The sequence below is a fragment of the Fundulus heteroclitus genome, chromosome 9 (genome assembly GCF_011125445.2).
Source record: "Fundulus heteroclitus isolate FHET01 chromosome 9, MU-UCD_Fhet_4.1, whole genome shotgun sequence".
In the NCBI taxonomy this organism is placed as follows: domain Eukaryota; kingdom Metazoa; phylum Chordata; class Actinopteri; order Cyprinodontiformes; family Fundulidae; genus Fundulus; species Fundulus heteroclitus.
This window is the reverse complement of record NC_046369.1, coordinates 32,204,868-32,218,684: the sequence shown is the minus strand read 5'-3', so window position 1 is coordinate 32,218,684 and position 13,817 is coordinate 32,204,868. Positions and strand designations below refer to the sequence as shown.

General features: G+C 40.7%; 1 protein-coding gene across 1 annotated transcript in view; it reads right to left on the bottom strand.

The window, feature by feature from the left end:
• Positions 1 to 13,817, bottom strand: part of prdm5 (PR domain containing 5) — a 69,803-nt gene that overhangs the window by 26,421 nt on the left and 29,565 nt on the right. The window contains exons 12-13 of the mRNA XM_012861276.3: positions 10,001 to 10,161; positions 6,105 to 6,198 (exon numbers count right to left, since the gene is read on the bottom strand). Coding sequence (XP_012716730.1) covers positions 6,105 to 6,198; positions 10,001 to 10,161 — 255 coding nt within the window. The remainder of the gene's footprint in view (positions 1 to 6,104; positions 6,199 to 10,000; positions 10,162 to 13,817) is intronic.

The following is a 13,817-nucleotide window of genomic DNA, read 5'->3' as shown; positions in this document are numbered from 1 at the left end:
GATAGAAAGTAACCGTTTAGGGTTTCCCAAAACAACGGATCCATGTAGACGCACCGACTGAACAACAAAATACTTTTAGTCTCCGTGTGGACAGGATCATGGTGCTTAGGCCAAAAACTAAAGTTTTGATTTCATCTGACCAGAACACTTTATTCCACATTGTTGTTGTGGAATGGCTTTTAGCAAACTGCAACTGGACACTCTGGCTTTTGTGTTATTGATGAGTTTCTTTTATCCACTTCTCACTAAAAGGCCAGAATTGTAGGGTCCACAACTAAAGGCTCCCACGTACTCGGGCATACTGCGCGCATACTCTGAGCCGCGCAGACTCTACGCTGGCTCTCCGCGTTAGCTGTCCACACACGTTTTACCCTTCATAGTCGAGTATACCTATTGCCTAAATTCTTTGTGCCAAATTCCTACAATTCCCACACGTTCTGTCAGCGGGACAAAGCGGTGGAATGGCTGGTAAAATTCTTGATTAGCTAGTTGAATACCTAGAGCCGTTTGTTCCCCAGTGGGCACCCATCGTACATCTGAACAGAGAGGGACTGTGACTCTGCCGTCCTTGCGACCGCCTGCTTGGAGCAGCTCAGTGCATCAAGCTCGGTGTCACATATAAGACCTTTATAGTATGAAACCGCGTATGTTGTCTTAAAAATTGAGGTCTGCGTATACCTGTCTGCGCAGAGTCCATCTAAAGTATGTGCGAACTTCTGCAGACTTATGTCCGTGCAAGTATGTGGGGGGCTTAATACAGTAGTATTTTCCTGAGCTGTGCAGCTCCTGGTGGTTTCTAGATTAGATTGAAACCCGTGTTGTAGTAAAAAAAATGCCAGAATTTCCCCATTGTGAGATAATAACGGTATTTATATTCTAGTAGCTCTGAAATTATCGTGTACTTTTTACAGAAAGATGGCCTCTATTTGACAATAAACAGCATCTGAATGCAAGTGAAAGCACTGGATTTCAAGACATCAGAGTAAGGAGATGAATAAAAAATGTACACCACACTTTTTAGGTTTGTTTTTGTAAGAAATTGAAGAAAATTTTTTTTTTTCCTTTCCACAATTATGCCATTATGTTCGGTTCATAAAATCCCTGTTAAAAAATCTTTGTCGTTGTAATTTCATAAAATGTGAAAAAGTTCAAAGTGTATGAATACTTTTTACGTGGCACTATATCTACTTTCTTTATGCTATAATAACAATAATCATCTTTATTTCTCATTGCAACTTTGTACATTCCAATGAAATGTGTCCTCTGCATTTAACCTATCCCTTAGGGAGCAGTGGGCTGCCACTGTGTGGCGCCTGGGGAGACTTCTAGGGCTAACTGCCTGGCTCAGGGTCCTAGAGTGGCAGTCTGTGGGATTGGAACCGTAGAACTTGCGGCCTTCCAGGGACGCGCGGGCCCTGCTCTAACCACCAGTCCACCACTCCTCCATGTATTGTGTCGGGCATCAGCAAATAAATGTCATCTGACACACATTGGCGCATGGTAGCTCTGACAGCTGTTAAATGACCTTATTCTGTTTCTGCTTTCTCAATTCACAGGAATCACTGACGTATGCCCATCATAAACATCTGGCCTAAATCCCTAAAAGTTTATAAATACACTTTTTTTGACACGGAACGTGTGCAAAAGCATTGGACATAAGCTGGCTTCAAATGCATGTGAAAAAACTGTCCACAGATTCATTTTTCCATGGACTGAAATACACACCAGTTTGTTGCAACACAGCTCATGGGCTAACACTGATCCTAGCTGCCAACATGACATGTCCTATGATGTCAATAAGACAGCGTGTCACTGGGTTCTGTCAACATTTCCCTTGGCAAAAATCATTTTTAATGACCCCGTGATGGTTATTCACCACAACGTGGCACACATGGTGGGAAAATCTGCTCTCACTGAGCTGTGATGTGGAGTAGGAGATATCTGCATCACCACTGGGCCAGAAGAAATTATTTCGAAAATGATAGAAACATCCATCATGACTGCTAAGCTCCACGACGTCTCGGTCCAGCTTTTTGACAGCTCACATTTTATGGGTTGTCAGTGATCTCATAAAAACGGCCGCTTTCTCAGAAGACGCCAGCCTCTGTGGCACTTCAGCTAATTTGTTCGAGCCCAACATGATGTTCTAACCAAATGAAACTGAAACCAAATCCAACTCAAACACACAGTGCGTGCCTTTTGTGCTGCTTAATACCGCCTTGTTGATGTTCTTTCAAAGTTCTCTTTAATCTGTTTCACACTTCACTCTGATTGCTTGCCGACTTTGCTCGTGAAGGTCCCTAGTGTTTCCCGTAAAGTGATAGGGGTGGGGAGTAAATCTCCAGGGAATACCAACAAAGTCCTCAGTGTTCAGCAGGTAAATAATCAATGCTGACTTGTTCCTGTGAAGCAGGAAGATAAACAAGATCAAGCTTTCCTGTCTGCCGTGCAGAGGAGCGGGAGATTTGAGGGCCTCTACTTCTGAAGGTGGGCTGTAAATAAAGGTGTCTTTAAGCATTTTCAAATTTTATTAGACCCCTTTTATGATTTAGGTCAAATAAGGAGAAGTATCTGCAGTATATTTGTGCAGCTGACTTACATGATCTGGGTGCCAATACATCCCATTGATAATAAGACATAGGATCCGTCGCCCGGGGAAGGAACTGATTGTTTTTTTTTCTCTCACATAAAAAACAACAAACAAACAAGAAGAAAGAACTCGAGCAGAGAACAAGAGGACAGATTTACAGCCAGTCGGGGTCACGGGCCATCCGGGTGGATGCTTTCTTGGAGTGGTCTTTTCTCTGTTTGCTCCTTTCTTTCTTTTAGGTGTCTCTTCGGCTCCCACCCCTCCCCCAGCATTCCTCTCCTTTGTTTATGCCATATAAATACAATCAGAGCGGCCTGTGGACCACACTGGTATACATTCTCTCTTTCTGTTGGTTTGTCCTTCACACATACACATGTACGCAAACACACAAATACGTGGTTGGCACACAAACTTATACAAAAGGGCTGTTGACAAAGTGTAGCTGGCTTGTTAAGGGACCACCGCTCCACACACACAAACACTTTGACACAGTAATCTTACATGCAATCGAAACGAGGGCTTGATGGGCTTTTATAAGACAGTAGAAATCTTATTCATGCTGATTTTTTTTTTTTATAAACTCAGGAGACATCCACAGCTCAGGTGGAGAAATCTGTTGACAGGTCAACTTTTAGCGATGCACTCCACAAATCCGACCTGCATGAAAGGGTGGAAATACGAAAGCCATGTTTGAATTAAAGCCAGACGAAGTCATGTTTGTAGTTTGGTCCAAGTCATACAGAGGATGCAGCAAACATGTGAACAAAGGTGCTCTGGTTAGATGAGACCATAAGTGAATGTTTTGACCTACATGCAAAATGCCATATGTGATGGAAAATTAGCACCGAGTGTAACTCTGAACACACCATGCCCACTGTAAAACTAGGTGATGGCAGTATCATGCTGTTTGTATGCTTCTTCAGTGTCTCATAAACTGGTTAGGGAAGATGGATGGAGTGAAATACAGGGTAATCCTGGAGCATAAATTGTTAGAGACTACGAAAGACTGGAGCAGAATCTGCTTCTAGCAGGATAACACCCTTAAATATACAGCAAAAGCTACAATAGAAAGGTTTAGATCATGGTTTTCAAACATTTTTCAAACTCAGTGTTAGATATCCTACAGCTTTGATATGTGCCCCTGCTTCAGTGAACCTGAATCAAAAAGATTCAGAAGGTTATTTAGGGGCTCTGTTGAAGTTGATTATCAGCTAAGGAGGTAATTTAGGCCTTCAGGTATGTTGGACCAGGATGTCCAGGAACATATCTGAGAGATGGAGCTTGGGACCACTGGTTTAAATATAAGGATATTCAAGCATATTGACACGATCAAGGTGAATTTTACACCTTGATCACCTGCCGTTAGTCGCTTTCACATCTCGCAAACAATTTGGGTTGACAACGCAGCAAAATTTCACTCAGCTCACTTCACCAGGTCATCAAATAGGGGGAGCGTCTGTCCACTTGCCCTTTCCTCTTGTCTTCTTAACTCACCATGGCAGACCTCAATTTTACTAAGCGAGTCACGGTGCTTTATATAATGTGGAAAGCCAAAAGACAGCGTTGGCGTTCCTGGGTCCACCAAATCCTCCAGGAGCAGTGTATGGATTAGGGCTGTACAATTTTGCCAAAAATCGAAAATTGTGATATATTTCAACCATAATTGTGATTTTATTTAGGCTTTTCTCTGCATTAACCACAAGCATGAAAAATCACCTGTAGATTAAGATGTTTGTAAACAAGGAGTTTTTAAAACAAGAAATTTAACTGATTCTGATTATTAATCAGAATATTATGATTCAAGTGAACAGCTTGTCGAGTTGGACATCAATCCTTGTTAAACATAAAGTGCAACCAACAAACAAGTCTATGTACTAAACAGTTTGACCGGTACTTAATGCTATGGTGAGATCCCTGAAAGTTTCTGGTAAAAAGTATGATTGTATAAACTCTAAAACAAATAATAAAATTAGATTATCTCACTGCTGTAACTCTCTTCCCTTCCATGTGGAGGCAAACCCACATTAAACACATTACCGAGAGGTAAAGGACGTGTCTTATCCATTAAACTATATAAAATTGCAAACCTCTGCGACTTGGAAATTGTGTCTTTTTTAAAAATTGCGATTATATTGCAAATGCGATTAATTGCCCAGCCATAGTCTGGATTATGGTCGCTTTTCGAGGGATACTTCCGTCTGTCCAGGACCCAGTATGAAGACCTGCTGCCCCGCCTCAGGGGACGGATCATCCCACAGGACACAAACTATAGGTGCTCTACCCCTGATGCAGAATGCATGTCCATCTGTCTTCGGTCAGTAAATCAATCACTGCTCAATAGAAACGTAGACTAATTGTGCTGTCTAAATTTGGAACATATAAAAAACACTTTGCACTTAAATAAATGGGCAAGGTTGACCCTTAACGCAACACGAATTGACAGAAAAGTTCAGATTGTTGAACCTGAGTGAAATTTTGCTTCATTCAAGACGCACGCCCCCCTGTGCCTTGTATGGAATGTGTCGTTTACATCGCGGACCGTTAATTCACTCCTGAACACACCTGTATGCAGGGATAACATTTAAATCACTCGCTTCATTCGCCTTGGTGTGATCGCCTGTCCATCACAGGGCGACACAAAGACACACAGGACAAACTATTCATGCACAAACTTAAAACGAAGGACACATTAGAGAGACCAATTAACCTGACAGTCATGTTTTTGGACTGAGAGAAAGCCAAAGTACCCAGAGAGAACCCCTGCGGGTACAGAATGAACACATACAAGATTTGAACCCAGGACCTTTTTGCTGTAACGCAAGAGTGCTACTAACTGCAGCACTATGCAGCCCTTCCCCCTGTTTTGGTTTTTAAATGAAGAAATGAAAATAACAGTATCTTTACTCTTTCATTTGACCATAATATAGTACTATATGTAGGCTTATCACATAAAACCTTAATAGAATATGTTGAAGTGCGTGATTAATGTGACAAAATGAGAAAAGGGTTCAAGGGGTATGAATACTTTTGCGAGGCTCTATAAGTGGGAATCAGAAAAAGGAGAAGACAGCCAGCAGCAGGCTGAGAGACAGAGAGAAGAAAAAGGAGGGGACCGAAGCCAAGAAGAGTCTGTGTGGCTGAGCCAGGCCTCTGCACCAGTCTGTTGGTAAGGAAACACACAGGAATGTGTAGCTTTAGTTTAAGGCAGTTTGATGAACATCCAAGGTTCAGATTTGTGGGGGTGCGAAGGCTGATGAAAGCAGTGCAACAACATGTTGCATCTTTCTACCAGTCAAATGTGCTCCAAACAGTCCTGATAGTTTGACGTTATGCGCTGCAGACATGTAGCTAACTTAGATTTTTTAATCTTTCTCAAACTGTGCTAAGAGCAACCAGTCAGTTCTCCTAGTCATCAAACATTGTGCTGAAATTACAGTCCTCCTAAAAACTATTTAATCGTTTGATGAAGAGATTCATTTGAGACAGAGTGTGCTTTACACCATTGAAGACCAACCTGTATGGCTGCGGATGTGAACCCTTAGCGTGCCGTTGCTGGCAAACTTCTGTCCACAGTAAGGGCAAATCTTCTCCTTCTCCCCTGTGTGAGTCTAACAGAGAAAGGATGACGAGAGAAATGTGGTAGACGTTAAGAAAAACATTTGAAAACATCCACTCTTCCATTCTTTCAGTATTCTGAAAATGTGATCTACTGTGACTGATGTACTTTAATATCATAAAACGTACAGATACTCAGATACTCATCATCCATTCAGCCAAGCCAAATTTACTGCTTCATTTCTGCAGAAAAGCTACCTAAGCATACACATTTCTTATAGTCTTTAAGTTTTGAGGCACCAATTATGTTTACGTATAAATTAGAAGTAGTTAGAGGAAAGGCACATTTGGACAACAGCTTTTATAATCAGATTCAACACACAATTTATGGATCCTTACAGCTAGGGTATAAAAGTGAGTTTTTAACCAACTCATTCTCTGTCTTCTTCTATTTCTTCTCCTTTTACTCTCAAAAACCAAAGAGGCAAGAATCTATGAAGAAACCAGGCTACACAAGCAACTCTCAGCTCTGGAATCCTGCTCCCGGACTGCTGTAAATTTTCTGAAATAACCACGACTCTGAAAGGTTCCCAAACTCAGAGCGACAGTTTCAACAGCAGTACAGCGGTACAGGAACACCTCCTCTCCAGGGCCCCATCCTTCTCTCCATCTCCCCACCGCGTCCCTCTTGACACCTTGGGTGTTTTGTTACAAAACCCTCCTCCACACACTCGCACACATGCTCAGAGAGGAGCTGACACAAGCGCACGGGCTCACAAACAACAGCGTACAAACAAATCCACTGATTTGAACACGTGTTCCAGATGGATCGATGCGGCCGTGTGCAACAGACGAAACATCCCCGGCATTTTACCTTCACACACCGACAGCCCGAGGGAGCGTTTGCAAATGGGGGCATCGCCAGTGAGGAATTTATTTGCAATTACTACGTTTTTTGTTTTTTTTTCACATGCAAAAACCAAAGAGTAACCCAACAATTTTCATTCATTTGTGCATTCTTTTAGACGTCAGACGATGTTGTACAACCTGCAGATTGTACATGGCATGCATGTTCATGTTGACACGCACACACTCTGTCATATAACAGGAATCCTGGCTCTCTAAGGCCAGTTAAGTGGAGCAATGCTGTTATACATCAGCTTACAGCATGACTCATGACTTTATTCTGATGTGGCACAAAAGACTGCAAATTAGCTTAAATAATGCACGTCATTCACAGTCATCCTTAACCATGAAATCTCGTTTTCTTCTTTCTCCTCTTGGAGCGCTACTCGGTAAACCGACACTTGGGTAAACCTCCAGAGGCCATCAAGCACTTAACTAATACTTGTGCTTGCTGGCAGAAGGCTTTTCCCACAACTGTGGAGGAGTTATAGATACTACTTAATGGTTTTATTTGGTCAAGTGTTCTAAACAGAGAGCCCTTTTGACAAAGCTATGGCATGAAATAGAAATGGTGCAGCTCCCACAGCGAGTTAAACTGTGTTACAAAGGTAAAAATAGAAAATAAACCCGACATCAAACAATTGGATATACAGTGGACAGCAAATGTAATCATGCCCTTAAAACAGTTCCACATTTTGGCACCTTTGCCGATTATTTTTTGCAATACAGTTCAAGCTCAGATTAGACGGATGTTGCCTGGGAACAACAATTTTAGCAGTTTTGTCACTGATTCACAATTAGATTTATGTCCAAACTTGGACTGGGTGCAGATAAATAGGCTTTGATTAAACTGTTCTCTAATAGACTGCAATCTTCATACAGGGCTTAAGTTACACACAGTTTGATTGATTTACTATGTTTACTATTGAGGCGATATCTAAAAGAAATGGATTTAACTGGATTACCTTTAGGGCTAAAGGGGGCTAAATACAGTTGCACACCACACTATTCAGATCTTTATTTGAAAAAATTCTGAAACCTGTGTGTTGTTTTCCTTCACCTTGATAATTATGCACTGCTTTGAGTTGGTCTATCGCTTGAAATCTCGCTGAAATACACTGAAGTTTACAGTTGTAAAGCAACTATAGGTCAAAAACTTCAAAGGTTGTGAATGCATTTAAAATTAATTGGATTTCTTTGCTTGTTTGATTTTTTTTATTTTATTTTTATTGTCAAATATATGTGTTTCTCTGCAGAGAAGATTTACCTGAGAGGGTAAGTCACCATGCAAGTATTTTGTAATATTTTTCCAGGCAAAAACAAAGAAAGAAATTTGAACTATACCACCCTGCATGTCAATCTCAATATATATTTTTTTTGTCTTGTGAGGGGAAAAAAACATTTAAAAATGTATAGGATTGTACAATTCTTAAGAGTAAAGTTTATATGTCAAAGCTATAATTACAATGTTCCATTTACAACAATACTTATGCTTCATTATTCACCTAATGCATTCACAAGATGTTTGCCATCCAAGTTTGGGGCAAAAGACCCATTCATGCTCCACATCTGTGATGATAATTTGGGTAGCAAAGTTTATATAAACAGTTGGAGTGTATTAAAGCACACATTGAAGTGTTGTGGTCAAAAGGGCCACATGTAAACACAGCCAGCAAGTTGTCGTCTCCTCGGCAACCTGACTTTGATCAGGACCAGGCCCCAGGCAGGCTCCTGACATGGTCAGCAGCGAGACACTTCAGAGTGGCTGTCTTCAGTCCTACTGTTCTGGGACTTTCTCTTTTGCTGTGTGCCAAGAAGCTGCTTGGTTTCAATCTTGATCCACAACCGCGCCGGACGCCGTCAGATTTAGGGCTCATAATCTGCAGAAAGATCTGTTTGGAGCTTTGAAACCCTGCAGAGCTAATGGCCTGACTGCCATTTCAAATCTATAAAGGAATTCATTTCATAGGCAGCAGAAATCAAGATGGATGACTACACCAAGTTCGATAATCTGTGATATTACTGAAGTTGGCCGCATCGCTTCATGATGACAAGAAATCCATTGGGATTTTAAACAGTGGGAGCATTTTAGAGGAGCATATGGTCAGCCAGGTTTAGGTTATAAAAAAGGACCCCAAGGTTTGAACTTCTGATGGAGCACTGTTGAATTGATCATGTGAAAACAGAGAGAGTATGGGAGAACTGAACACCTACTGAGAAATGGCTGTAGGCTGTAGGAGACTCAGCAAGCGTGTGGAAGAAGGTACTCTGGTTAAACCTTTTGAAATTGAACTTTCAGGCTTAAATGAAAACACTAAGTTTGTCGGAAAATGAGAACTTCAGTATATTATCGCTGTGACAAAACATAGTTGTAGGGAGGCTTTTGTTCAGTCATTTTTGGGAAAATAGATGGAGCTAAACACACGTTGATAAAACTTGTTGGAAGCCACAAAGGACTAGAAGTACACTTTCAAACATGACAACAACCCTAAACGTAAAGGGTAATGCTTTAGAGCTTCTGTTAGAATGGCCTTGTCAAAGTCCAGATCTAGCTCCATTAAGTCTTGAAGCTGTCATTGCACCAAGAGCTGGTTCGACAAGCTTTTGACTCTTGCCAAAACTCTTCCACTTTTTAGTTATGCCCTAATGAATGTCTATCGCATACAATTATAGTAAAAAACATGGAAGTCTGAGGCTGCAACATCACAAAGGTTCAATGGGCATAGAAACCTTTGCAAAGCACAGTGATTTCTCAAAAGAGCAAAGAAGAAAGGTTCATAAGTATGTTGTTTTTTTCCCAGCTTCTTCTGTTTGTTCTTATTTAGTTTGAACTTTGCCCGTTTCAAATACATACAACCATTATTTCATCTGAACCCAGTTTAAAGAGGCTGTAGACATGCAATCACTGTGTGTGATTGAAGCCACCTGACTTAAGCCCTTTCCACTCACCTTCTTATGGCTCTTCAGGACAGAAGGAGTGACAAAGGCCTTCTCACACAGGTCACACTTGTACTTCTTGTGGCCGTCATGCACCACCTGGATGTGGACGTTCAGCGTGTCCTTTCTCTTAAAGGTGGCGTCACACTGGTCACATTTGAACGTCCTTTCACCTGCAGCGGGGACAGGGGATCGTTTTAGAGGGAGCTACTTTGTGTCGGCTATTGTTGTCGCCTCTGAACACACAAGTCATCCAAACAGCAAGCGGGGACCCAATTTCACCGGCGCGATTGTGTGGACAGAAAACTATAAACAGAGAGGTTTTTCATTGCAGCAGACAGCTACACACAATAGTTTTCAGAATAGTCTGGCCCTGCTTTACTTTCTACTGAAAACATACCCTGTTTTAATAATTGCTCTGCTCAAAAGAGCTGAAACGCCAGTCAGACAGTATGCAGACAACTTGAGCTGCTCTCAGTGCCATTCGCCTCGGCTCTCTGCCTCCACACAACAGCCTCTATTGTTGGACAGTCGATGTTTCCATTATATGGAGATCAGTCAATTTCCACAGAGTTCTTCAGAAGGAGGCAGCGAGTGATTTCAAGCCTGTGTTCACTCTCGGCTTCTGGACACGGTCAGTTCAAAAAGGCAGAACACCAGTTGGAAGCTGAGGTTCTCCAGCCGGAGACGTTCACCTGGTGGTGATAAATGTCAGCAACGAATCGCAAACAGATTCTATTAATACGCAGAGCAAGGCTTTTGCTGAATTTTACGCTATGCATGTTTCCACAAAATGAGTGCGCAGCAATCCAAACAGAAAGGCCATAAAATAGTAAAAACATAGATAGTATAAAAAAGTGAAGCCCCGCCTTGAAGAAGCACATGACGAAATGTGCATCCAGAATTTAACCCACATTTGAAATTGAAATGATTAACATGAAAATAATGTGCAGTGCCTGTTTTTCAAGTGCTACAGATTTCTTCTGTAGCTGTCAGGGTTTGAGTTGGCGAAGGACCAACTTGGCAGCAGGACATCGGCAGGCGCATGTTGATGGATATGTTTAATGAAAACGTACAGAAACACAGCGATCTCAGGTACAGGAACAGGAACAGAAACAGATGGCACGACAATGAAGGAAGAAAACAGAGTAAAAAAAAAACAAACAAAAAGCCTCGTCCCACATTTGCAAAAAATACATCTTGAAGAACCCCAATACTTTCTGTGGACAAATGAGGTAAAAGCAGATCTTCTTAGAAGGCTTGCGATTTTTTACATCTGACTTAAAATTAAAACAACCTTTCAGAAAACCAAAATTCTACCTATAGTCAAACATGGTGGTGACAGTTTGATGGTCCGTGGCTGATTTGCTGCTTCAAGACCTGTACAACACGTCATAACTGATGCAACCAGGAACTCTGCTCTCAGGCAGAACATCCTGAAAAATGTCCAACCATATTGTATTTGGGTTACACAGCAGAACAATCATCTAAAGCACTCCAAAAAGTCTTCCTCTCAATGGCCAAAAAAGGTCTTGGAGTGTCCTAGACAAAACCTAGATGTAAATGCAATGCTATGAGATGCTGGCGCATGACTTTAACATCCCATTCACACACAAAAATTATTCATCAAAGAAATGAGGGTCAAAATTCATAGTTCTCATGTTTAGCTGTAAATTACATTTTCCTATAAGTCCAGGTTGGCTTGGAAAATCTATTTTCCCTTAACAGATATATAGAAACATTTACTCAGGTTAACTTTGTCTAATACTAACATTGGTTGGTGACCTTTAACATGTAAATATGACAAAAAGCAATATAAGCAATAAAGTCAAATTCAATCAGATTATACAGATTGGTCAAAAATTTCCTATATAAGGGAACCCAGTTGATAACATCAAAGTCCCGACAAGCAGCATTCACTCCTGGAGAAGCGTAGAGCCACAGGGAGAGTCGTCTGCATTGTCCATGGCTTTGCAGCAATCCCTCATACCGAGCAAGCATGAAGCAACAGTGGAAAGAAAAACTCCCCATTAACGGGAAGGAAAAACTCAGCTTCACAAATGCCAAGATTGCTTCAGTCAAGGTCTAAATTGTTATAGGTACCCTTTACTAATGCTGTCACAGCTTCTTCACTCTAATGTTGCAAGGTATGTTTACATGCACATCATTTCACAGTCAGATTGAAATGTATTCAGATTGTACCGTTTATATGGGCACACAATTAATTAATCCGATCATAATTTGCCTTTCTATGCAACTGGCTTTATTCAGAATAGAACCACTCTGACATGCACGCTTATCTTTGATTATGAAGCATAAGTATTTCCCTAAAAAAACAACACAGAAGAATTTCCGTCTTTGCTGAACAACAAAAAACAGTGAACAAAGCAGTAATGTACAAGTTTGTTTGTCTTCCGAGCACCCAGCCTGGACTTGCTTTTACTCCGATTGACCATGTAAACGTAGCTATAGGTTGTAGTTTTATTATTGAAAATTACAGCTTATGTCCGTGAGGGGAGACTGTTTTCCTCCCTCTCGCTAAAGCTGTTTAGGGTGTAAAGATAAGTGCATTTAATTTAAAGTGCATCACAGTAACAGCTTTTCACAAAGATTTAATCTTCTTACTTACGTTTCAAATTGTAACTCCTGTGATAATGGTGGGCAGGTGGCAGTCCCTGACCGCCCACCCGAAATAAATATATCAACCACACACTGATGTTAATTATATTTTTCCATTGGTACTTTATTAAATACTAAATAATTTAAAATGCTGGTGGCTCCTTACAGACATCTATTTTCACATTAAAGCCCCATTGTGTAAGATTTACATACTGGTGCATCATTTAGTCGTGCGCTAAATGAATTACAAACAACCTCGCCGATGAGCACGCAATAACTACTACGGAAGCCGTGGAGAGTCATAAATGTGACAATGTCAACAAGTATGTCCTCCAAGTATTTGGTACCAAGCAACACTAATAGCTAATAGCTAACCCTGTCATCGTGTGGAATAGTTTTTGGCACTGTTGCCAAGTCTGTTTCTAAAGGTTTTGTTTCACATTTAATTTTACATTTAATTTTTTACCAACCAGCATCTGGCCAGACTCATTGCTGTACATCTATGATTAATTTACAAACTACTAAACACTGATGAACACATGTTTCTTTTATTAAGGTAATAACCAGATAATTATACATTTACTGCATAGAAAATGGCTTTAGAAAACAAATTATTTATTATAGTACAAAAACAGATAATCAGTCTGCAGGATATGAAGAAGGTCCCTGAAAGCCTTTGGCAAACTGCATCCAAACGTCTGTCATCTTGTCTGCAAAAAAAAACAAAAAAACAGGAGAAATGGAAAATAAAGAGTTTATACTCTATCCAGTTAGGTTTACATGAATAGCTAGTCTTAGGAAACGGTGTATCTTTTTATGAACAAGGAAAGTGAAAACGATCCCTTGGATCCATTAAAAGATTTGTCCTACAGAACTGTGGCAAAACCGTTTAAAAGTCATGCCTGCATTAACTTGAAATGGCAAAACATCCGTGAGAAAAATATAACATTTAATATTATATATTCAGAAAGCTCTGAAAGCAGATTCAAATAGGCTCATTATCTTGATGAACTGACTGCACAGATGAAATGTTGAGGTGTACTTTCTCCCTTAAAAGCATCTTAAAACGTCTTCTAGTCACAAATTAAGGTGAGAAAAAAAAATCAATAAATCGACTCACCTCCTTACTGCTCCTCATTGCTCCTGGTGGTGTAGAGTCTTGACTTGCTGCACACAACCCCGCCCCTTCATCAATTCCAGGGAAAGTTGA